General features: G+C 49.4%; 2 protein-coding genes across 2 annotated transcripts in view; both read right to left on the bottom strand.

Annotated features, from left to right (window-relative positions):
* The window catches only part of LOC144095464 (sperm-specific sodium:proton exchanger-like), a 34,882-nt gene extending 17,708 nt beyond the window's left edge, over nucleotides 1-17,174 (bottom strand). The window contains exons 1-10 of the mRNA XM_077629195.1: nucleotides 17,024-17,174; nucleotides 11,688-11,769; nucleotides 11,399-11,583; nucleotides 7,069-7,161; nucleotides 6,907-7,001; nucleotides 5,526-5,586; nucleotides 4,752-5,234; nucleotides 2,983-3,459; nucleotides 2,184-2,279; nucleotides 637-816 (exon numbers count right to left, since the gene is read on the bottom strand). Of these exons, the coding sequence (XP_077485321.1) occupies nucleotides 637-816; nucleotides 2,184-2,279; nucleotides 2,983-3,459; nucleotides 4,752-5,234; nucleotides 5,526-5,586; nucleotides 6,907-7,001; nucleotides 7,069-7,161; nucleotides 11,399-11,583; nucleotides 11,688-11,769; nucleotides 17,024-17,110 (1,839 nt within the window). The 5' untranslated portion in view covers nucleotides 17,111-17,174. The remainder of the gene's footprint in view (nucleotides 1-636; nucleotides 817-2,183; nucleotides 2,280-2,982; nucleotides 3,460-4,751; nucleotides 5,235-5,525; nucleotides 5,587-6,906; nucleotides 7,002-7,068; nucleotides 7,162-11,398; nucleotides 11,584-11,687; nucleotides 11,770-17,023) is intronic.
* Nucleotides 17,175-18,544: 1,370 nt separating this feature from the next.
* LOC144095463 (uncharacterized) lies at nucleotides 18,545-24,704 on the bottom strand. Its single transcript, XM_077629193.1, has 6 exons — nucleotides 24,630-24,704; nucleotides 24,322-24,396; nucleotides 24,152-24,210; nucleotides 23,760-23,973; nucleotides 20,279-20,546; nucleotides 18,545-18,955 (listed from the first exon to the last, which is right to left on the bottom strand). The coding sequence occupies exons 1-6, from the start codon at nucleotides 24,641-24,643 to the stop codon at nucleotides 18,545-18,547; spliced, it is 1,041 nt and encodes a 346-aa protein (XP_077485319.1). The 5' UTR covers nucleotides 24,644-24,704.
* Nucleotides 24,705-26,063: the final 1,359 nt, after the last annotated feature.

Genomic DNA, 26,063 nt, shown 5'->3' with positions numbered 1-26,063 from the left:
AAAGGGTTCAATTTAAGTTGAGGACACCGCAGTGAGCAATGGGAAGAAAAATGACAGGTGCAACGTTAAGGGAACGAAAGCGGGCAGAGTGGGTGAGCGGACAAACGCGGGTTAGTGACATCCTAGTCGAAATCAAGAAGAAATGGGCTTGGACAGGGCTTGTAATGCGAAGGCGAGATAATCTGTGATCCTTAAGGGTAACGGAGTGGATTCCAAGAGAAGGCAGGGTAGCAGAGGGCGGCAAAAACTTTAGGGGGCAGACGAGATTATTTGCAGTGATAGGATGGCCGCACGTGGCCCAGGAGAGGGTTTCATGGTGAGATATGGCTAATTGCTTTGCCCCGCAGTGCGCGCAGTCGGGCTGATGGCGATGATGATAAATATCGCGCTGTTCAGTTCCGAAGGACAACTTATCTTTAATAATAGTCAACTTTAGGCGGAATATTTAAAAATACTATTATCTGGCGGCATTTGCGACTGCCTCGTTACAAAAGGGATGCACATATTTCCCTTCGGTTCATTCCGGAAAAGTAGGCACGGAGCACAAGCAATGCTGTATCGTCTGTTAGAATTCCTACTGCGCGCGGCAAATCAGACGTAAGTATATCCGTTGGGCCAGCTGTTAGCGCTGCTCACATTAACCGCAGTCTCGGTGGAGGCGCGAGTGGCGCTGGGCTCGTCGGTGACCAGGCCGAGGGTGCCGAGTGTGACGGGCGCGCCCAGGTAGTCCTCGAAGTACTCGTCGCTGAAGAAGAACAGCGCCGACGACGAGTTGGGCAGCGCACCATCCTCGCGGTACTCCACCTCGCCCTCGACCTGCGACGAGGCCGATAGTCATTTCAGCCATCATCATACAGACGGCTCACATCCAGCCGCAGCGTATATGTCTCCGATAAAACACCACACGTACCTGTATACATTGTGGTTACGACCGCGAATACAGCGCATGCATGTAAAGGCTCCGTGAGGGCTGTGACAAACAAACAAACAAACAAACAAAATTCCTATGCAGACGCTTGCGTCACCTTAAGAGTGGAATGCTATAGCATTAGATTTCACATTTGTCGCCGCTTCTGTCGCAACTTCTTTGTGTGTTTGCGTCAGTTTCTTTGCAATTATCGGTCCTAAAATCGCATATATTCGGAAATCTAGCAGCATGTTGCAGGCATCCGCTTTGCTGTGACGGCGCCGACATTTGCGTGTCCCATTTTGTCTGTTTTTTATTTAGATTCTCTATCAAGGTTGCCCCCGCCGCGGTGGCTCAGTGGTTAGGGCGCTCGACTACTGATCCGGACTTCCCGGGTTCGAACCCGACCGCGGCGGCTGCGTTTTTATGGAGGAAAAACGCTACGGCGCCTGTGTGCTGTGCGATGTCAGCGCACGTTAAAGATCCCCAGGTGGTCGAAATTATTCCGGAGCCCTCCACTACGGCACCTCTCTCTTCCTTTCTTCTTTCACTCCCTCCTTTATCCCTTCCCTTACGGCGCGGTTCAGGTGTCCAACGATATATGAGACAGATACTGCGCCATTTCCTTTCCCCCCAAAAAACCAATTATTATTATTATCAAGGTTGCTTAGAAACTAGGTTGCACACAACCAGGTAAGCAGGTTGTGATGACGTCGCAAAGACCCGTGACCTTTCTCGACCAATCAGGTGGGCCCATCAGGGCAGGTTGCGATGACGCCACAAGGTCAGGTGACCCCTTAGACCACTCAGAGAATTTTGTGACACTGGCCATTGGCGAGGCTTTGGTGTGAGAAGTCTAATGCTATTGCATTAAAAGTTTTTCCCCTTTCTGCTCAGCAAACCACTTCCGGCCTGCGCGCTATAATTTTAGTGCGAAGAATACTTGCAAACCCGCTCTCGAGAATCCCACATACAATTTCTTCAGAGGGTATTCTCGTAGTTCAGTACCCCGGTTGGCACCCAGAACGTACGTTGAGGCTGTGCTAGCTCTTCGCTGAGTTAACGAATGACGTCATCTAGCTCAGAGCAGCAGAAGTCGTGGGTGCTTGAAAATGCTCCACTTGCAATGCCGCTCAAGTCGTACAAGTAAAAAAATAATAAAACTGAGATGCAAGCTAAAAGCATTCGAAGAGAGCGACGCGAGGTTTCTCCGATAATACGCACTAGGCGTTAAAAAATCTGATGCATCAGGGAGACGAAAAGGGCAACGGCTCACCTTGACAATACCCGAGTATGTAATTAGGATCGGGCTTTCGCAGCCTTTGTCGACGATGACCTCGCCTGCCCCGAATGCCACTGGTCTGAGCTGCATCTGGAAGAGTAGAAGTAATTTTATATTTTAATGTGTGGGGTTTAACGTCCCGAAGCGACTGTGAGCGACGCCGCATCAGAGTGCTCCGGATTAATTTAAACCATCTTAAGTTGTTCAACGAGCACTGACATTAAACAGTGTCTTTTCTTGAACAGCAGAAGAGCAAGAACCATTTTATAGAGCACGGCTTTTCACCTCACAAAAACATTTTTGCTCATTTTCTTCGAGTATAAGTACAGTCCTCGTCAAAAGCATACAGCCCAAGGGGTTTGCTTCTAAGCTGTTCAGCGGAGCCCCCTGGCCCATCTATCGCCCCAAAGCTTGGGAGGATAGAGGACGCGAAGCCATTCCTCTTTCGAGAGATTATGGTCGCTGAGGGTGCATGATGAGGCATGCTGCAGGCCTAACAAGCAAACCCCCTGGCCTGTATACTTTTGACAGGGGCTGTACACCTAGTGCTATCTTCCGAAATATTTATATATCTTTGTCACTAAAGCTTGGGGAAAAGTGCGTATTGATTAATATTTCAGCCATTTCTGAGTTACGTCCAATTTCGTCTCAGTATCGCTTTTACTAACGAAAGTTATGGAGAGCACAGGCAGCAGGACAGAGGAATTCTGTCTGTCTTCCAGAGAAACCGTGTATACAACGCCTGTTCCTGGGAGGAAGGAGGCAAGTCTCAGCCTCAGCGCCACACACGTACGGCGAGGAACTGCCGCACGCTGTCTGAGCCGATCCAGGGGATGACCCGGAGCACGGCGATGGGTTTGTAGCTGGCCGGCAGGCCGTTGGGCGCGCAAATGATGCCCATCATCTTGTCCTTGAGCATCTGGTACAGCTCGCGGTGCTGCTCCTCGGTGAAGAAGCCGTCGCGCTGCATCTCGGCCACGTGCGCGGCCACGTCGTTGAGGATGGTCTGCGCCGCCTGGCGGCTCTTGAAGGCCACCGCGATGCCCGGGAACCGCGACTGGATCTCCACCAGGTTGCGAAGCACGATGAGCCGGTTGTTGGTGGCCCGGCTGCGCACGTCCAGCGCCAGGTCGGCCGGCTTGACCGTGTTCCACACGTTCTGCTGGACCTCTTCCTCGCCCGTGATGATGGCCAGCGAGGTCTCGTACGCCGCGTAGATCACCTTATCCAGGTACCGGTGCAGCACCTCCAGCAGCCAGTCCTGCACCAGCTGCGGTCACCGCGACAACGGAATCTGGTGAAGCAAGATTCGCCTTCCTTCTGCGACTCGTTCTGTTGCACCTACAGTCGAGACTCACGCGCTGTCGGGGACCAAAGTCCCTGGACCAAGTGCTTCGTAAACCAAGCCTATAGTTTGGCCGCCTGTTGGAGACCACACTTGTCAAAATCGGGTTTTTTAACAACCTTTGCAAGGGTGGTGTTCAGCCGGCGGCTCATAGTAGAACAATCGCTTTGTTTACGAACCACATGGTCCAGAGACTTTTGTACCCTACTGTGCATCACGCTGGGCGATGTTGTAGCGTACTTTATGTCGTAGGAATGATCCATACTCGTGTTCTATACTTGGTTCACTCGCGACACACGTGCCATAGATCGTGGCTAGTTTTGTCAAAGCTGCTCCGTTTCCTGCAACAGCGCGTGATTCTGGCGGGTTCCGTGGGCATTTTTTAGGGCCCGCATGTACCTGCTTGATTAGACAGTACGCACGAACTCAACTGGGTGGGTCACGTGCCGTATGGCTTCTAGACGATGTTTCACGCGCGACTGTGCTGACACTTTGCCAGCACGATTAGTTTTCCTTGAAAAATGAGCTCACCGCAACCATACAGAGCTGCGAGTGTTTTATTCATCGCATTCTATTGAAACTCAACCTTATAGGCTACTCTTTACTAAGTAAAATCCAACTTGGGTATTTGATTAAGTACATTTAACCCTGTTCCTTTCTTAGATTTTGAGCCGCCTCGGTGGCTCAGTGGTTATGGTGCTCGGCTGCTGACCGGGTTCGATCCCGGCCGTGGCGGTCTCATTTCGATGGAGGCGGAATTCTAGAGGCCCGCGTACTGTCAGTACAGTGCGATGTCAGAATACCAGGTGGTCGAAATTTTCCGGAGTCATCCACTATACGACATGCCTCATAGCCTAGGTTGGTTTGGAACGTTAATGTATGAGACCACCTTCCATGATTTTGCTTCCGGTCCCTCTATTATTGGAAGGAGGAGCACATAAGTAACTCATATCTCCGTTAGAAGCAATTTACTGATATGCTGGGATCACTAGAGGGCGCAGACTGTGGCAAAAGACAGGCGTCACGGCGAGAGTCAGGCAGCAGCATGCCGTAGCTGTTTTACTGCGAGGCGTTCGGTGCCGGCGTCTGAGTGGGACATTTTGAACGTACCGCCGCAACACAAGGCTACAAGCATAAAGCATATAATGCTTGGTACCGACAGTTCTGCGGCGCCAAAGTGGGCATTTCATGCGAACGTATTGTTCTAGTAAGTATACCTCAATGTACTTGACGGCGTGGACCAGCCGCACCGACACGGCGAGGATGAAGATAGCCGTGGGGATGGCCTGGTGCTGGTACTGGGCCGGGACGAAGAAGTAGATGGTGAACTGGACGACGAAGACGAAGATGCACGTGGCCACCAGCACCAGGTCCAGCTTGTTGTAGTTGTCGAGCCGCACGAACCGGTGGCCGTAGGCCGTTATCATGGTGGTGATCTCGGCGGCGAAGAGGATTATGTAGGTGCCCTCGAGGACGAGGATGGCGTCCGAGCGCGGCTTGGGCGGCAGCGGCGTGTTCAGCAGCATTCCCAGCAGGCACGTGAGGAAGGTGAGCGCCGTGCTGGTGATGACCAGCTCGTAGTACTTGTGCTCGAACATGTCGATGACGCGCTCCTGCAGGTTGCGCTCCAGCTGGCTCTGGAAGGACTCGGTGTCGTCCATCAGGTCCTCGCCGAAGCTCGACACCGACAGGCGCTCCTTCTGCGGAGCCCCGAACGGAAGGGGACGACGGATCAACTCGTTTGCTAAAGTACAGTTGAACCTCGTTGTAACGAAGTTGAGGGGGCTCGGCAATTACTTCGTTACAGCCGTAGCTTCATTATAGACCGTGTGTACCGGGCTTCCAAGGGGAATCATCATTATTTCGTTGTATCCATTATTTCGTTACAAACCGTTTCGACTGTATTTGCATACAACAGAGCCGGCCTTGTGTAGAGAAGCCGCTACCAGAGGCACCGCGGCTACTGCCGCTTAACGTGCGATGGCCCTCACCGTCCATTTGATCCACTCTGGAATGTCGATGAGCGATTCGATGGTGTCCGCGCCCATATACCTGCGCAGAGCAGTGTCAGAGAAGGAGTGAGCTAAACTGCATCCAATATACAGAGGCATCAGATGGAGGCCAGACTCTGATTCAGACATGAATTCGGGCCTTCATCAGCTGGCCGTTAATCCGGGATTTCCCGGAAACACTCGGGAATATTCGGTTCTTTGAAGCTATTAGAAGAATCGAATAATTTTTTTTATTTAAAAGCATGAGGTCTAGCTGAGGGAACGGCGAAGAGGGCGGCATGTTGTATGTTGGGATATAGAACGTTTGACTAAAATAGTGCAAGTCTCTCTGTGAAGGTCACGGGGGATTGTGACCTTTGAGGAGAAACATGGGAATGATAAACCCTTACAACTTTTTCAGATTTATTTCTGCGGTTTTCTAAAGTTTGTGTTTAGTGGCTTTAAACATTTCAGGCTGCTTTCGGAAGCAACTATTGCGGATTAAGCTCTGCATAGGACAAGAAGCAATGCTCTATAATGAAATCGTACCACTCGCTACACGCATTTCGCTATTCGTCACTTTGTCCTTACCTGTTTATGTGCCAGCACATGCTTTCTTATCGAATTACATGCAGTAAGATCCAAAAATAGTGCTCAAGCTACGGACATCTGCCATGGACACTAAACCTCGGCGATCGTTGCTCAAGACAAGGGCAATGCTTTCCCGTTAGCAATAAGGAAACGGTTTGAGATACTATACAATCAGCTGCAGATTACTGAATAATTCTTTTTAATAGCAGTTGACTTCGCACACAGCAATTCTGAATGTTCAGGTCCCGTTGTGAGCTCTGCACCTAAACTCACTTCTTTAGTTCGCCAGATTAATCACTGTACTCCACACTCTAGCTTAGTCTTCCACGTAGCTATTCCTCATAATCACCTGTCGCTTGCTGTGCACGCGTACAGCGACCAAAGCACATGTCTCTCCGTTGTTTATTGTGTAAAACTGCAGGGAACAGCACTATCGCTGCGCTCTTGTCTCACTTGGCATGTTATGATTTTTACAGCTGGTCCGGGCGTACGATATAAAGAGAAAGCACTAAAAAGGGAGTATGTGGTCCTCTAGCGCACTCCCTAGTGTGCCAGAGGGTAACTTACTGCCTTTTTACTCCCATCTTCGAGTGCAGGGCATGAACATGTCTGCAACCAAAAGCTCCGGTATTTTTGTCCACGTCCTTTGTGCCCTCGCCCCGTACGTGCTAATGTCCAAAAGCCGCTGGTCAGATCTCTAGCACAACCTTTTGTGAACGTACTACCACAGCACGCGACTAATTAGTTTACAGCCAGCCCAGCGGGGCTCCTCTCGGCGAAGCATGCTCACACTTTCTTGTCGAACGGGTACTGAAGAGCGGCCAGGAGCGTCATCATGGTGCTCTTCTGGATCATCCCTTCCCGGTACTGGCGCGAGTAGCTCACCTGCGGAGCGAGCACGCGCAGCTTGAACCTTCCAGCAGGAGCTACTCGGACGTCAACCGTCGCTCACCTGCTCCATCCTCAGCACGTTTTCAACCGCGAAGGTCTCCGCTCTGAGCTGCACTTCCCGTGGGCTCAGCCTGCTTCTGCCGGAAATCTTAAACTGCGAATCGCAAGCAGTTGGAATGCTTAGTCGCCATCAGTAGCACAGAGGCATCTCCATCGTGCTCCTATACGACGCACATATCCTCGTTACATCCCGCGTATAATATACATTATAGTGCGCGTGCCTCTTTTACGGCGGTTAAAAAAAAGCGAACTAGTACCGCAGCCTAATTGCCATCGAGAGGCAATCTGAGCAGCCTATCCAGTTGCTGGCATTGTCTAAACCAGCTTCTCGCTGAAAGCGGCCAGATAGCTCCAAAGATTTTGACTTGAATTGCACTGTGCCACGTATGTACAGTCAGGCCAGAATGCAAAGCAAACACGCATATGGCGTACTGTTTTGTACTTTCCAGCAAGATATTCCTTCAAAACCGGTTCATGAGCATATTGTTGGTAGATTCTTTGTCCGGAAACATGAACCAGGCTAGCTGTACACTGCAACGGAGAATACACAGGTAAAGCATTTCGTAATAAAGCTCGTTGGGATAGTTGCCGCATAACTTAAAAATTGGGAAACAGCGCAAAAAACAAAACAAAACTAAGACGAAAAGAAGGTGATACAGCAATCTGGTAATTCATTGCGGCAATTGCGAAGGCTGGAAACCCTTCCTTAACAAAACTAAAACTACGCGAACGTACAGCAGAGACGCGCGCACAAGGGAGATATAATTGAAGCGCTCCGGATACATCAAGGGGGAGACACTTCCGCCAGCACACCCTCGGTAACGCTCAAAAAAGAAGAAATCAGGAACCTTGGAGGCTATTACTGCTTTGTGCTGCGTTTTGTCTTGTTTTATTCCTTTGACTGGTTAGTATTTACCACTATGTTATACGTTCCAGACATGGTGATTGCGTGATATGTTTTGGGGTCGTTCATTTATCTTTTGTGGCCTATCTTCATTTCCAGCTATATAAATTTCAAAGCGCTGGAATAAAACGATCATTTGTTACTCAGCGCGCGTGCGTGTTTCCTTCTTCCCGTTTCTGTTTTTTTTTTTGCGATGCTTTCTTTAGAAGTATAGTTTTTTTCGCTGGCGCGGTTCGCGTTTCATTCCGGCCCGACTGTACTTACACATGCGTCAGCAGGCGTTACTGAAAGTTTTTTGAAGGAGTAGGAACCCGTCGCACAGATCATAAGCAAAGATCATAAAGAGATAACTGTTGGACATACGCCTACAAAACTTTCTCTCTACGTTCATTGGACACCGTCCCCTCTCCGCCAAGACTGTAATATACCAGATAATTTTTTTAACGTCTTCTAGAGATTTTTGTATTCAAAACTGTGACTGATACATCGGTGTTTCCTGTACAGGAAAGCTCAATACTAAGACGACTAATTAGCTAAAATTAGCAAATGAACTTTTTATTTCTGATTTTATGGCAAGATTATATTGCGAAATTGAAAGCCGCCAACATCTAAAGAGAGTCAAACGTTTGAATTTTCTTAATCGGCCGTGTGATTCGAAATATCAAACGTCAAATATCCGCGTTTGAAAGTTCGTTATGTTAGCTTTCCCGTGTTGCACATTTATAAAATGGTGCCTCTTAGAGCAGTATCGTCGCCTAAATCACATTAACTTCTTCTGCGTCATAAAATACACAACTGCGTCAGTATTCGCGAAATTATAAATGCGGGCGATAGCACTTTATAAATCTGCAACGCGGAGAAGTGAACTCAACGAGCGAGCTTTCAGATTCGTATTTTGACGTTCGGCATTTCAAACCACATTGCTGATTAAGAACATTTAATAACTGGGCTCACCTTCGATGTTGATGGCCTTCAATTTCGCAGTGTAATCTTGCCCCCTACAGTCATAAATAATTGGGTAGATAATTTTAGTTAAGTGTCTAATTATTGAGCTCTATCAAGTACATAATGTCCACCTTGAAACACAATCCACATGAACAAACTGCATCGACGTATCTCTCAGTTTTTCAAATAAAAATCTGTAGACGTTCCGATGTTTAGATTAACTCCAACAAGCCGAACTTTTGCTCACGTTTGAAAAGGATATGTTTCCGAGCAAACATGCACATTACAGATGAAACTGCGCTGAATGAGTAAGGTGCCCTCTAGAGCACTCTGTTTTTGGGCAGAGTGTGCTGCCTAGGTCCTGCGGTAGATTTCCATCCCTAAAAATACGGAATACTTAAGGTTTGCAACGGAAACAACGGAAACAAGTTTCATATTTAAAACTGCGAAGTACTAGCAGTTACGAAGACTTTAACAGAGGTTACAGCCTGCTCTACTTGCTAACTTGAAGGACACCAGTGTTGGGTTTAAGGGGAGATGATCCTTGAAAACACTTTCTTTAATATTGAACCTAAGGTTATGAAACTCTGGCCACTGATAGAGTTTTAAATGCTGATTCCAAATATGTATTTAGTTTCAGCATACATTTATTAGTTTTTATGTAAAAGGGTCCACACAAGCACAATATAGGGCATTTTGTGCAACTTTTTTGATAATGAAATATATGTTTAGAGCAGCTTGCAATAGCTCATTGTGATGGTTTGGTAATGCAGTATGTTGAAATCTGCTTCAAATTTATTCATTTTAGCCCATAATTGTAAAAACAATTCAGGAACACCAAAGTGTATATTTTGGGCACCATGTGTCAACATTCTGAATTTTTTTCAAAAAATGTTAAGAGATATTTTATAATCAGATAAATAGCAACATTTTACACACTTTGAAGAGGCTGTGTGCAAAATTTCATCCAAATTTGACTATTTAAAGTACTTGAAATTTGTTGCACAACACGTTAATATGCTGAAAACTACAAATGGAGAAAACTGCATTTGAAAGTTTCAAACATCTGTATTTTTCAGAAACTTCACTAAAGCACTTGAAACTTTATTGCAAAATAAAGAAATATTAAGCAAACACTGCAAATGGGTTTGGCAGGCCATGATTAGCACAAAATTGCGACAGCTGCTCGTGCCCGACGCCAATCGCGCGCGCAGCCACCACCAGTTTTACGTTGACGGCGAAGCTGTAGCGAGAGCTTCCTCTCTGATAGTCCCGATTTTCGCTGGCGCCATCCGCAAATTCACTGGGCACTACGCGGCTCGAGGTGTGCACAGCAGAAAGCACCGATGCTGGGCACTCACTATTTTCACAGTGCAGCTCAAGAAAAGCTGAAAGCCCCTTTCGCTTTTCCACTGGTTCGCGTACCGCAAGGGTACAGGTGCGACACGTAGGGCAAGTAGCACCGCTTACGAGCACCGTAAGCGCGCTAATTTCGCATATCGCAGCACTCGCAGAATGTCGACCGCATGCAGCTTTATCTTCCTTGAAGAGTCCAATCTTCACCTCCGAGGCGTCGATCTCATCCGAGTGCCCGTTGGCCTGGCTAGGACTAGCTGGCGTCGGGTGACTGCTTTGCCGTTGCCGTTTTCTGGTGAGGTTTGCGACGGCATCCTCGGTACGGGTTGTTCGTCCGAGACCTTCGAGCTCGGAAATTGCGCTTTTGCGAGTTGTCCACCGCGAATGAACAAATGCTAAAAGGCCGCAGAGCTCGATCGAGACGCCGTACTAGCCGTACAAAGCGAGAGCAAGAAAGGAAGGAGGTAGGCTTCGCCACAGCATCGCATCAGTCTGGGCCAATGGCGGCCTCGCTAGAGCACCACGTAATCAGTAGAGCCGCTGGAGCATGCGAGAAAAACGTGTTTTTCTTATTATTTTCGGCCAGATACGAAACTGCAAGAGGCGCTGTCTACGAGAAAAAGGCTTACTCAACCTCTCCCACCAAATGGCAATGGCGGGCAACGCGCTGTTTTCGAGATGCAGGCGCTCGAAAGTTGACGATTTGCACGAAAAACAGCACTTTCTCGAGCCACCGTGGTTGAATAAAATAGACTTTTCACTAATTTCGCGATCGAATTTTGCCTTGATCTTATGGGAAGTTGTAGCTGAATGTCCAAAGATAATTTTACAGGCAAAAACTCAAAACTGAAAAATTACTCGGAAAACTAGCTTTTTCGACGCGCATCTCCCCTTAAGACCCTCCTCCCATTGCTAACGGCATCAAGTTACTCTGGTTTGCAGTGGGAATACACTTCCGTTGTCAAGAGTAAGCGTTGCGTATATTTACTAATCGAATCTGCTCCGGAACTTGGGCAGCCTATACCCTGCCCATAGGAAGAACTGCCGTAGAGGACAGCTCACTCCCACATAGGCGTAGTCGTGTTTAGAGTTTGGACACTGCGTGGGAGAACCGTCTCCAGCTTACCCATGGTTTCGGCGCCGAGGCGAACGGGTTCTCTATGAACGTGTGGCGCAGCACCCACTTCCAGTCGACCGGCCGGAAGTACGAGTCGGCCTCCTGAATCCGGCTGGACCCCACCACCTGGTCGCGCAGGTAGGCCACGGCACTCGACATCGTGCGCTGCTCGATCTCGGACACCTCCAGGATGCCTGGCGTTCGCAAGAGCGCCGCGTTTACGACACGCGCGGAGACTTCGTGCGCGCTCATCATCTCGAAATTATTTGCAGGACAGTCGAAACTCGAATCGACTTACCGAAAATCTTGAAGATGAACTCGAGGAAAGCAACGTTTACGAGCTGGCCTAAGAGGATGTCGCAGACGATGTGGAGGAATGTCTGCAATAAAAAAGAAAGAGGAAAGGTCGAAAAGAAAAAGTCGACCGAATCTACTGCTTACAAATCTACTCCTCCTAAACATTTGACAACATTGTTTCCACTTCGAGTTATGGATCAATTCGTTCTCGCATTACCATAATCTTGCCGTCCCGGTTAGCTCCATTGGTAGAGCGACTGCTCCGGTGAAGCGGTGGTCCCGGGTTAGAACCCTGGACCAGGACGAATTTTTCTTTAACTGCGAAGTTTCTGAGAAAGCTGTATAGCTTTCCTTTGCAGCCGTGTGGCTGTTCTTGGGTAGATGCCAGTGAGTAATTACTCCGTTATTACAAATCTACTCCACCTTGGGGGATTCCCCTTGAACATTTGAGCAAGGAGGAAGGTATGACGTGAGCGGAAAAGTACGTAACGACTGTATGTTTACCACAGGAAGCGTCCGGAGGGTGGTGGTTACCGCAGCAAGAGGAGGGTATCGGGAGAGCGAAGGAATCACCAATCAGGGCACAGCCGGTCTGTGGTTGCTACGTAAACCAGCCGGAGGGTAGTTACTCTGGAATGACATGGAGGGTTGCCACGGAAGGAGGCTTTATTGCGATAGCCTAGGAAGGCGTAACAGGAGGGAAGGTTACCACGGGAACCGACCGGAAGTTGGATACCCAGGAAGGTGGATGGTGGCGAGAGCGGAGAAATCCCCAACTGGAGGATGATTACATTGGAAGGAGGAGGGTATGAAGAGAGCATGAGAAATCACTGCCGGTACCTGACTGCCATATGGCAACCAACCGGAGCGTACTTACCCTATTGGGCGGAGGAGGTTGCCGTGGAAGGAGGATGGATGGATGGATGGAAAAACTATTTTCGTCAGAACGCATGTGCAGACGATTCCGTGCTGGATGGCCATCAACCCATGGCTGACGGCGATCTGGGTGGTCCACTCCATGGCCCTGGTCTGGACGACCGGGTCTGAGCTTGCCTATACGACCTCTCACTGCTCGAGAGAAGGATCACGCATAACATCCGCCGGTGGCGGCGCTATGCTACAGCTCCATAATATGTGGCCATAGGTTGCCAATTCATGACACCAATTTCATTCCGGCTGAACGTCCGGGTAGATTTTGTTTAACACGTATCGGTTATAGAAATATCTCGTCTGCAATGTTCGCCAGACAAATTCCTGCGCCTTCACCAATTTGCTTCTCCGGGGGCGGGTAAATTTTCCGCTAAAGTTTGTAAGGTTAGTAATGTCGTGAAAGGACACCAGCCCATTTCTCGTGGACGTTCCCGAAACGTCCAGCTCACCTGCTCGGCTGACGAAACCTCGAGCATTCGTGTGAGCCGTGTCGTTCCCAGAGTGTACCGGTACCCAGACAATTTCGACCTCTGTAGTCCCTCGCCTCGTGGCCCGATTTAGCAATCGAGTCGCTGTGACAGATATTCTGCCCCTCGCCAAATTTTGGGTGGGTGTATTAGAGTCGCTGAGAATCAGGTCAGCTTTAGTATTAGCTATAGATACCGCTATCGCCGCCTCCTCTGCAGTTTCTGAGGAGAGGGTTTTGACTGATCCAGAGGTGACCAAGCGTCCCCACCCGTCCACCACCGCAACGGCAAATGCGTCCTTGCCCTTATACTCGGCGACATCTACGTAGAATGCCCTGTTGTACTTCCCGTACTTAGCATGTATAGCTCTGGCTCTTGCTTTCCTGCGGTTCTCGTGATGTATCGGATGCATTTTTTGGGCAAAGGTTTTATGTACAAGCCCTTGTGCATTTCTCGCTTCACCTGAATTTTCATGTCCTCGGCTGGAGCATCAAATGTAATGGCGATCCTCTACAATATGTCTCTGCCTGCTCTCGTTTTTGAAAGTCAACTGAGTTGCATCACCATGTGCGCCTCCCGCAGTTCTTCTAGGGTGTTGTGCACCCCTAACCCCAGCAGCCTTTCGGTAGACGCATTGTTAGGAAACCCAAGGGCCGCCTTATACGCTTGCCTAATCATAGCCTCCACCTTGCCTTTCTCCGTCGCGTCCATATTTATGTAAGGCGCCGCATACACTATTATACTGAGCACAAACACCTGTACCAGCTTACACAAGTCCCTTTTCCTTGAGCCCTCGCTTACGATTGGCGATTCTCCTGATTAGCCTCACGGTAGCATTGACCGTATTTTTATGCCTTTCCAAGGCCTCCCTATTCTTGCGATTAGACTGCCGATACAGACCCAAGATCCTGATCGTTTGGACCTCAGCGACTGGTGCACCTCCCACTTTCACCTCTAGCGGCGAGAGGAGGAGGGTATGGCGAGTGTACGAAGGCGTACCAGGGTAACCATCATAAACGTGATGAGAAGGTAGGGTGTGGTGAGAGCGGAGGGAATATAGCTCGGTCCATCTGCGGCAGCTGCTGCGAAACGCGCCGCCAGAGGAGAGGATCGTCGGCGGTCCTGCGCTTTATAGCGGTGGACTGACTTTGTGGCCGACTAAAAAGAGCGTGTGTGGTCGGTGTGTGGTCGGTCTCGTATTCTCTGTCATAACATCTTGTAAAGTATACATTCGTTAACGGCTAATGCTGAATCTCGTGTTAACCAGTGATAACTTTCTTGTCAATTTTTTTATTGAACCGATGCAAATGTTCACATAAACTCATACACTCTAAGCCATAAAGGAGTAAAAGGGGGTGATAGGTTAGTCTCTTTGGGAATGAACTGCTTTGCTACAACCATTAGTCCTTTTCAGGATTAACTACAAAGGGTGCAACGGGAGCCACAGTTAGTCCCCGGGAGCAGTTTTTTCAAGGAGAAATGCAAACGAAGCGCGATTTGCTGTGCAAATTAGAGCGCGATTGTTCGGGCGGACAATAACACATACAGAAACCGCTACCACTTATTAGAACAAGAAAGGAAATAGAGATCAGCCCACGTGAAAATATCAGGATTCGAACTCGCCACCTTTGGATTGTGAACCAAGCACGGATATAACCAGGCCACCACAGCAGACAGTGCGGAGTTTAAAGTAAACGGCTTATATACGGATCGCACACATTGTTTGGGTTTAACGCTCGCCATTTAAAGAAACGCATGGCTGTTCAAAGCAAAGTACGATGATTTTGCTGTCATATGATTTTGCAACAGGCTAAGGTAAGGCTTAAAGTATACGCACAGTGGTTTAAATCGCGTTTTTGGCCAAAAGAGAAGTGTCGAACAGTGCATACATACCAGCCGTTGCTTGACAATCGCAAATCCGTTTTCTTTTTTTTAGGGGGGGGGGGGGGATAAAGTGCTCTTATTTGTAGCAACAGGCAGCTGCTCATAGCGGCCTGTTGAAAACTAATACAGAAGGCTGTGGTTCACTTCGTTTTTTTACTGGCGGGCAGCGGCGTTGGGGAATAGAATATTTTCCGCTCATCGTTTCGCTAAGTGTCGCCGGTACTTACGCAGCACCAGCTCAGCTCGTGAACAAACGGCAACGAAATGAAACTACTTATGCTGGCTTAACGCTCAGCCTTTCAACTCACATTCGGTACGTGTTTGTTTATTTACTGGATACCTGCATCGCCCGTAGGGCATTACAGCAGGGGGCTACAGACGTCAACTGTCACTTTACATATTACTTGAACGCATGGTAAAAAGCATTGTTCATCGAAATAAACAGTACTTGATGGAAAACTGTTCCATTCTCGCACAGTTCTAACAAAAAAAAAGAGTAACGCAAGACGCCACCCCTATAAAAAAATTCCCTGACCTTCAAATCGTGGTCCAGTGCTTGTAGTACTTGTTTATGCACTTTCCCAGCTGCCAGTGGCTTCGATTCTATGAAGCCTTTTTCTCGCGCAAAACAGTCCATCCTCTTCGGCGCGGACAGCGGCGGTGCTGTCACTGGCTTTATGGCTCAGTACACTTCGCCATTTGGCGGCGAGAGCGAGCGAAAATCCGCCGCCGCCGCCGAAATGCTACCTCGTTCACACTTCCCAGCCGTCACCTCGCTGCTCTTGGCGTACACACATATGGTTAGAGAAGTCTATAAAGCGACGCAGTCGACGTACCATTTGCGAATGCAAGCGTCCATACGCTAAACGGAGGTACGTTGCGGGACTTTACGCCATATCTCACAACCCCTCTTTTAGTTTGCAAACAGAGAAGGAACGATAAGTGCAGACTAGTGGCACCATCTAGTTGTTAGTACGGCAAACATTTTTGTCAACAAACCGACGCACCACAAAATGGGCTTCTACCGCACGAGGCGTATTTAACGTTGTTGACGGCGGAACATATCGCTGATCCATCAGAGCAACTGTGGTCAAGACCCTTTTCCCAAGCATCTCACCCAGAAGAGCCGAGCACCCGGCCGGGGGAAATCTTGTACCCATTAAAAACCGGTGGGTACCCGGCGGCATTGGGGATCGAACCCAGCACCTCCCGAATGCGAGACGGATGCTCTACCACAAGGCCACCGCTTTAGCCTAGCAGCGGCAGAATCGTCACCCTAAATGAATAATAAAAAAAATTTATCGATAATACGTTTTCTTATCGGCCAAATGAGACGAAGCAAAAACCTGTGCCCCATTTGCCCCAGTGAATGCACTGAAAGTGCAGTAACAACTACAAAATCGGTGTGAAGCGAGGGGCCCTGCTTTGAAGGGCGCTGCCATGTTTGGGGAGTAACGGCGAAGCAGAGGGAGCGAATTCTGTCGTTCGTCCTTGAGTTAGTCCTTTTCAGGCCAAGGGCTAGGCATTTGGTCGGTGAAGTCTGCACACGGCACGCACGCGGTCGCAGTTAGTCCTTTAGCGTTGCTCACGGGACTAACGGCTGCTATTGCTCCCAAGGGGACTACTTTTGGCTAAGAGAGTGACTGGACCTCGGGTACACAGCTGGCACGCGAAACAAAAGTTACAGGACACGTAGCAGCATGAAGCCCAGGTTGCAAATCATAGGTGCATGTGAGGCAAAAAAAAAAGCAATTGCTTGTAGCAGTAATACATCAATGAATCCATTCGCTTAGAACTTGCATAGTAGTACAGGGAAAGAAACAAGGCGGTGGCATGAAATGTTACTATTGCTTGCTAATCGTAAAGTGGTACGGACAAAAAGGGTAGCCACCGTATCCTAAAAGCGCCGCCGAGAACAGTTCCAGACGTTTCCCACGACGAAGAGAGAGTGCTAACTCTGCCGTGCTAGCATTTACGAGAGCTCCCAATCCATGTCGCTCGCCAGCTGTCCTGAAATCGTTTGTTCATTGCCTAGCAGGTAGAGGCGGGTGCTTACATTGCCGACGTACTCCACGTTGATGGTCGACTGGTGGTGGTACAGGAAGGTGACGACGGTGATGTTGAGCGGACCCTTGAGACCCATCCAGACGGTGACCAGGGCCTGGCGCCACGACACCGGATAGCCGAACTGCTCGATGATGGGGAACAGCGCCACCACCGAGAACAGCCGCGCCAGGGTACGCACGCCGTATGCCACCGCCACCTACAAGCAGGCGCCATCGCCTCCCATTTGTAGTGCCGGTTCTTTTCAAGTGTAAACACCTTACTTCTGGCGGACCAACAAGGGGACCTTGTAGGTCATGCTGGGTTAAACTATCTTCAAGCTAGGATGTCTGGAACTCGATTCAGAGGTAACAGTGGAGTGCGTATTTGTTCAATGTTTTTAAAGCTCAAAAGGGCCTAATAACAAGGTGTGTTACCTGGGCCGGTTATTGAATGGCCTGTAATTTACTATCGTGAAGACTGTGGACCTTTATTTTTTCCAAAGGGCGAATTTGGGCAATGAAAAATTTCTCTGGTGGTTATCCTGACACAAAACGCATGTACTGTACTTGTCCTTGCGTCCAGCAGACACCACACTTCCTTATCGGGCTGCTTTCACATGAAAGAGCTGGCCTGCTGCACCACCAGACCGTCAAGCGAGATACGTTGTCCATGTTCTGTATTTTACAGGTGTCGCTGTGCCCACCCAGGCTCCTATTTAGCCCAACACGACACCTATTCTTGAAAACCCTGACTCACATAATTGCAACCTACAGCAGAGTCAGAATTGCCATAAGCCTAACTACGTCCACAGCAGGCGAAGGGCCTCCCACCTACCGCTCCAATTAACCCTGTCCTGTGCACCATCCACCTAACTTTTTGCCGCCTCTGCTACGCTTGCCTTCTCTTGAAATCCACTGTGTTACCTTAAGGGTCCATGTTATCTTGCCTTAGCATTACATGCCCTGCCCAGGCCCATTTCGAGTAGGATGTCTAACTCGAGTTTGTTCCCTGATCTACACTGCCGTCTTCCAATCTCTTAACGCCTTTCCATAGTTCGCTGCATCTCGCTCAGTTTAAGTTCAGCACTGTTCGTTATCCTCCATGTTTCTGCTCCATAGCACAGCACAGCTTCTGTGATCATAGAAACAAGTTTATTTTCTTTTCAGCATGAAACGATATACAAGAATGTAGATGCATGCAGCCAAGAAATGCGCCTTTTAGGAAGCGTTGAGCAAGGAAGGAAAGATATAGCTATTATCTACTTTCCTCTTTAGAGACACTGGTAAACAGATTCATGAACAGCAGAGCACGATAGAGCAGAATATAGTACAATCATGCAGAGTAGAGAACAGTATGTTTGAACCTGAATAATAGCGAGGGGTAAATTCTTTTCGAAGGCGGGAAGACTGTCCATTAGAACTGTTAATCTCACTGTATTTTCTCTCCAGAAGCTAATTCGCTTTTCATTCGCTGCTGATAGTACATTACGTGAAAATAATAGTCGCCCCTAGATTGAAATGGAGTGGCTTCGTCAGGGCGGCAGCTGACGTGCCTGCGAGAGGATGCTCCGGCGGGCGAAGATGAAGAGCAGTTCTCCCGCGTACAGGGAGGACATGAAGAGCGCCAGGAAGCCCGACACGTCGTAGATGGCCGACCAGTACTTGTGCAGCAGGCCCTCGAGCTCGGTGCAGGCGACCAGGCGGTGCGAGGTGGTGACCAGAGTGAAGGCGACCACGCCGTCCACCCCAGAGGTGCCCATCACCTCGAGCAGGCAGAAGGTGGCGTACGTGAGGGCGATGTGGAGGAATGTGTTGCTGCTCTGGCTCTGGGGCGCCAGGCGCAGCGACCAGATGGCCAGCGCGCCCATCGCGGCGCCACCCAGGGCGCCCATCAGGTGCGACGCGAACAGTTGGTTCAGCACAGTCGCCACGCTGTTGTCCTCCTGCACGGGGCAGCACCGCCGTCACGCTGAGTCCCGGTGAGAAAATCTCGCCACACTTATTCTCCGACGGGTCTGCTTCTTCCCCAGTACTTCAGGCTGAGCACTCGGGTGCCGGATTTATATCAATCACCTTGGAGGTGTGAGGTCACAGCATTACAGTAGAGCTCCAGTGAATTTAGAAGGATAACTTTATTTTTGGTTCGACATGACGCGCTATACAAAATTCTACATGCAAACAAGAAGTACACCTTGGGGGAATTGTTGAGGAAGGAAGGAAGTGATCACGGAAAATATTAAATTCAGTTTCTACGACATATTTTACGAACACACTGCCGTCCCTGGCACGCACTGTATATAAAATGGACAAAGCCACACTGCCAGGAAACGTAGGGAGGATATGTTTCGAACGTCAAAGCAAACCATTTGAGTGAAGCACATTTATTCAGTGAATTAAAAGGCACAGCCGTACTGCGGACGTACAGACAAGCTAAGTTCATTCATTTCTGAAGACGAAACGCACATAGGCAAACTTAAGACGCGCTTTCAAATGCTCGTAAGTGAAAGCCAGAATGCGAATTATGTATTTTTTATGGCGGGTATAATGCCAACGCCGAGAAGCGGCCGCAAGACATACAAACTAAGAAGGGAATTATAGTTCCCACTCAAGCTCTCTTCGATCACCTAACCTACACGAGTGAGGGATGTACTTTATTTTTGCCATTCAGGTGTCTCATCAATGGCTGCAGTTACGCAAGGAGACATGATGCAGTTAACAGCCGCCAGTTATCGGGGATATTCCTCGCCGTTAACTTTTGCTGTCAATAATACTCAGGTTCGTGCATTTTTTCCCCTAATAATGAAGTAAATATTTAATACGTTGAAAGTTCAAAGCTAGCCGCTGAAAGCTAGCTAGACGCTGCCGCAAAATGCACCTTGGTGAATGCGCTCATTTGTCACGTGTAAGTGATGAAGCTTCTCTGCCTTAATAAGGAAACTCGGCAACAGACAGAGTTGATCTCTCGAAAGTATTTTTTTTTTCAAGTAAGCAGTCATTCTCGCGCACAATACGTTGGCAAAGATTAATATACAAGGGTTCTCGTACGCACTACGTTATTGAAGATCAGTATATACGGGCGTTACGACAAAATACAAACAGGCCGTGAGCACTAGTAATGCGCACAAATGCGCGAACGCATTTTTATCCAATCGCTGTTTTTACCCGAGCCAAGCGACCCCTTCTGCCCGACATCTATCGTCCACTATAGAAGTCCTCCCACAGAGCGCCGCTGGAGACAGGGATCAGTGTCCGTGGCGTCGACGTACGCGGGTCTCGACGGTGTCCAGGACGGACCATACGAACAGGTTGTTGACTATGGACTCTGCCTGCAGCATGGTGGTGAGTATCGGGTAGCGCCCTTCCTCCAGCAGCTGGTCGGCGATGGGCAGCCGCTCGCAGGAGCAGAGCAGGATTCCGAAGAGCAGGCAGTTGTTGATGCCCTTGGTGCCCAGGAAGCTGTACGCGTACAGTGCAGACACCACCGTGCTTATGGCCAGCGTGCCGACCGAGAACACGGTGATCTCGCGGTGGCACCTGCGTATTACACGCACACCCAAGTGCTGTAGGGTCGCCCACACAGTTCTTCCCAAGGCCTCTACGCCAACCCTCGCATTTAGGGCGGTAAGAAATGTTTCTCGTTCTGGAGACGCCATATTGTTGCTCAAGAATTGCCTATAGACCTTCGATGGGGGTGGTGGTAGGGGTTTTATTAAAAAATAATAGTAAAAAGGAAGGAAAAGATTTTTGCTAGCCCCGGCATCTGCCATCGATACTGAAGCACCTGAGCTGGGGCAGCGGAAATAAAGGACAGCAGGCAGAATGGAGAAATGAAATGAAAGAGGTGAGGGGACAGGAAGAGAGAGACCTTCGGTACGGGAAACTGATTTTCTGCCTGGAGCAAGACTTCTGTGCTCGGCAGCTGTATGTATGATCTCGTGGACCAGACAGCCGGAAGAGCAGCCATTAGAAAGTATATTATGGCACCGAGAAATTCAGTTGCTGAAAAAAAGACTGCTTGCTCGCGAGCACCTTAAACGGAGAAGGTGCAGAGTTCCAAAGCTCATATCAATGGAGGCGAAACGCTAAGGCGCCCGTGTGCTGTGCGATGACAGTGCACGTCAAAGATCCCCAGGTGGTCGAAATTATTCCGGAGCCCTCGACTACGGCACCTCTTTCTTCCTTTCTTCTTTCACTCCCTCCTTTATCCCTTCCCTTACGGCGCGGTTCCGGTGTCCGCCGATACGTGAGACAGATATTGCGCAATTTGCATTCCCCAAAAACCAATTTTCAATTTTTTAGGGCGTATAAATAGCTGATGATGATAAATTTTATGGGCGCAAGAGTGCCGTGGCACAAACTGTTTTTCTTTACGCGCGGGCGGAGAGGGTGAAATTACTTATTTTCCAAGCATTTCACCACACAAAAGCCGAGCACCAGACCATAGAAAAGCTTATACCCCTTGTATTACCGGTGCCTAACCGCCGGCACGGGGAATCGAACACCGCATTTCCCGCGGGCGAGGCGGATGCTTAAACTGCCACGCCACCGCTGCGGTGAGCCTACATAGTTGCGCAAAGGCTCACTCAAGAGATGCACACTAACTGTTCGCGACTCGTATAGAACGTTAGAGCTTTCGGTTACTGTAGGCACCTTGCATAAGGCGGGAACACGTAGCTTGGCCCGCCTATAACTTGAGGGGCTTGCAGCAATAAAAGCAGCAAGTGCTTAAAGCCTCTATGGCCTTTGTCTCTGTACCTGCTGCGAAGCTGAAATTTACGCTAGAGTACGCGCCATTGCAGTGAGCGCAGCTGACGGGCTGAACCATGATTATATGTTGAGGAACTCGGGCACTTTTGAATGCAGCTGTGATTACGCTTTTGGAGCGGCACATCATGCCAATGTCGGGCGTGTCGCTGCGTTTAGAGTCTACACAGCAGTTGCAAGAAGCAGCCCTCTCGATGCGATATGCCACTACGAAATCTTATAGCGCACCACATAAATACAAACGTAGAGCTCGATGTGGCCCCATAAAGTGGCCGCCCTCGTGGCATAACATGGGAGGTAAGGCGCGGTACAGCTCTGTGGTGGTGCGACTGTACCTGCCTGGAGTGTTTTGTGCAGTTATTTTTGAATTCTCCTTTGCCGTTTTGATGTGCACTGGCTGTTTCGCACTCAGAGGGAAACTGGGAGCGCGGGGCCGCCGCGGTTCGAGAACCGTTGCGGGCGAAACGTAGCCAGAATAGGCGGCATCAGGAGCATGCGCGGAAAGTGCAGCCGGCTGTGTTTATTGCGCATGCGCTGTTGCGGCCGATTACGCACGGCAGTCTGCGGCAACGCTTCGCGAAGCGCGGCCGCGTGGCTGCCACGTTCTTCCAGTTTCCCTGTGAAAGAGCCTGTACAGTTAGAATCAGGGTGCAAGGAACACCTTGTGTCGGGAAGTAAAATAATCAAGGTCACGAACCATCATGTCCAACATTCCAACATGTTACTGCCAGGCTGTCCGATCCTTCTGCTTTTTACCTCAAGTTTGCATGAAATGCTCTTCTTGAGAATGAACAACCTGACCCTACTAGGCATTAATGATGACGCTAGGTTTTTTTTTTTTTTTGCGCAATGACACCTAAGGCCAAAGAGCGCCACGAGGTTTCTGGTCGGCTAAGGATAAAAACTAGGCATTAAGTCGGAATCCGCGTAAAGTGCCGCTGTAAGTTACACTGCATATCCCGTAACTAACCGAACCTCAAGTGGGGTAGTGTACGTCGAGCTCCGTCCTGTAAGGCGGCACGCTGCGAGGTAGCAGAGTGGCGCAGTTTACCTTCTCGCCATAATCGCGAAAGGGTTTCTTGAAGCTCGTTTTTCACTGTGCGTAAACCAACTGCAATAGCTTAAAAGCAATAAATATTGCGAACTAAATATTGCGAACACGAGATTCTAATCGAAGTTTTTCGCATGGAATGCGGATATCCTACCATAACATGACATGCGTGTGAACCGAAGCGAAGCCAGTGCAATATTTCAAGGTGTTTTATTCGCGGTCTGTGCGAGCATTGTCCCCTTTGCTCGTCTGCCGCTTGAGGCTGTTGGGAAAGAGCTTTTCGGATTTTCATGCAAACTGCATTTTTCTTTTAGACCCGACGTAATGGACGGCTTCTGATAAATTTCGACTACATCTCATGCACAGGGAAAATTCGGTATGCAAGAGGGTTTTTCCGATTCTATATAGATGCAGCCGCCTCGACCATGAGTGGTACCAACGGCCTCATGCATGAACATGACGAAAGAAGCGAGTTAGCGGCCTGTTAATAGTCGATTTACCATAGTGCTAAAGGCCACATGCCAGAAACACACGCGTAATCTCGCTACTGTTATGCCTTTGGGCATATAAGGTGTCAGGCAGAGAAAATAGAAGCGCATGTTCACTAAGGCTACATTTGCGCAAGGTAGCTTTGTCTCAAATCAATCGAGAGCTCCTGCTGAAATCGATGGCTTAATAATGGCAGTAATCAGCCGGGTTTTGCCGCAATGTAGGAAATGCTCCAGTGCCGATGACTAGTGCGTTCGTGAACATGGTCACCCGGGATTACCAAGTTTGCTGTGTTACTTATGGTGTTTAGCTTCGTTGGCATAAGAATGCTGCCAGACTGCTGCCAGACTTCCTGTGCAGTGTGTCCAGTGCACGGGATCGGGATCTGGTTTGGCGGAAACGGGCCGTGCGCCGCGACGCACCAGCCTCGTGAAGCGGCGTACCTTCGGAAGATGAAGTGGTTGATGCCCTGCGTGGCGTAGACCGTGGCCGCCGGCACGAACACCATGAGCACGTGAAACTTGATGTTTCGTAGCCACATGGAGAGCGAGTTGATGCTCTCGTTCGACTTGTCCTTGTACGAGAATCCGACGCCCGCGATGAACATGAACAGGGTGTACGGAAAGTGGATCCGGCGCTGCACCTTCTTCAGCACCACTGCACGAGTTCGAACAAGGCGGTAAGAATCATTCAAGCTGGTGTTAGGCGCCATGATGTATCGCTGAGTAAGACAGCGCCGTGGTCAAGTTAGGCCGCCTGTTCGCGGTAGCATGCCCAAGCGAGCTGTGCACACACATGCAGATTTGTTCATTAATTGGCGAAAAGTGTCACTCACCTGCGGTGACCAGGACGGCACAGAGGATTAGGTAGTCGTTCGACGTGCCTCTGTTTTCCCTGAAAATAATTTTTTTTCTCGTCTTACCGCTGCCCTAACATGAATTACAGATATAAACTTCCTCTCATCGCCCTAGAGAAGGGGCGAGAAGCCTGGAGGCGTTCACTTACAGCAAGCTGCTGCCGACAACCACATCGAACTTGACCTCCTCACCGATGTTGTATCTCGGGGGCCGCAGGGTGGTACTGGGAAAACACGAGAGACAAAATAAGAATTCACGGCGAACTGCTCAGTTCTGTGCAGGCGTTGAAACGCGAAAGCGGTGGCGTGCAACTGTACCGTTGAGCTGGGCGCCACAAGGAGAGCTTCTCTCGCTCCACCCACTACATCCAAGCACTGCGCGACAACGCCCGCGCTGACCTGGCCTCACTCCACGCACGGAGGGGGCTGGCCGGAATCGAAAGATCTGACTGCCTACCTGACGGTGCTCATGACGTTTCGAAGGCCGGTTCCAGCGCAGCAGTGGGCTTCTGGTGCTCCAGGAAGAACGCGATCGAACAGCGGTGGGCGCGAGGCGCTCGCGAGGCGCTCGCCCTTACGTCACTTCTTCTACTTTGATTTCCTGCTCCCCCTAGCGACAGCACGCGTTCGCAGTGGTGATTATGATGATTATGCCCCTTACACTACAAGCAAGCAGGATAATCTGGATGTGAGCTAGTTGGTTCCCATTGCAATTAAAGCAGCAGCCAACGAGGGACAGCATACAGCAACGAGACACGGCATGAGGCTAATGTGCCGTGTCCCTTGGCCGTGTGCTGTCTCTCGTTGGCTGCCGTTTTAATTGCTATCTAAGCGAGGTCGGCCCTAGAGTAAATTACTCTTTCACTGACCTACATGCAGTGAGCTCTGTCCTCTCGCCTGGCAAACTCCCAAAGCCCACCGATACACGCTCTCTGCTATGCGCTCTCCTTCCCTGCGCACGCACTCCATCACTGTGCAGTGCTGCTACTGCCTATCTAGTCTGAGCAATAAACGTCCCGGCCGTGTCTATTTCCCCGTATTTTTAATTCGTAAGCATTGTATGGCTATGTTTGCGGTTTTGTGTCATGACGAGCTTGTCCGCACGATTACGTCCGAACGAATGGGTTTATGCGAAAAAAAGAATGATACTATCGGATAGAGCATCAAAAAATCTCGTCCGGGAATCGGGGAGTTGAGGCGGGTCAATTAGTTAATTAATTATAGCCAGAAATGTCCAAAACGTGGGCTGGGTGAGCGAAAGTGGCGGCAAATATGAAAAACCGGAAGTGTGGACGGAACGAAGCGAGAGTAAAGAGTAAAGAGAGGCAAAGTGGGGCGAGGAGGCGTCAGTGCTTACGCATTCTTCCAATGCGGGTGCCGCAGTGATCTCATAATTTTTATTATTTTTTTCAGCAAAGGAATACCGCTGACCTACGTTTAGCCTTCATTTCACGCTGCTTTGTTTCGGTCTCTTGACGCAAGGCACAATTTTTCTTTTCCTGAAAGACGCGGGTTCGATCCCGGCCGTGGCGGTCGCATTTTGATGGAGCCGGAATGCTAGAGGCCCATGTACTGTGCGATGTCAGTGTGTTGTCAGTGCACGTTCAAAGAACCCCAGGTGGTCGAAATTTCCGGAGCTCTTCACTACGGTGTCCCTCATAGCCTGAGTCGCTTTGCTACGTCCCCATAGATCATAAACTATCGTTTTTCTTTCCGTAGTATGTTAAACTCTCCCTTGATTTAACTTCAAGTTGCAAGTTGCTTTGTTAGCTGATGAGCAGTTTCAGCCTCAGACGTGGGTATTGGCTGGAGCCATCGATTGCCTATCCGCGTCATGTCTGAAGCACATCAGCAATATGCTGTTACTTACTTGCGAGTCGTGAGATTTCAT

The sequence above is a fragment of the Amblyomma americanum genome, chromosome 6 (genome assembly GCF_052857255.1).
Source record: "Amblyomma americanum isolate KBUSLIRL-KWMA chromosome 6, ASM5285725v1, whole genome shotgun sequence".
NCBI lineage: Eukaryota > Metazoa > Arthropoda > Arachnida > Ixodida > Ixodidae > Amblyomma > Amblyomma americanum.
This window is presented reverse-complemented; position numbering and strand designations above follow the sequence as displayed.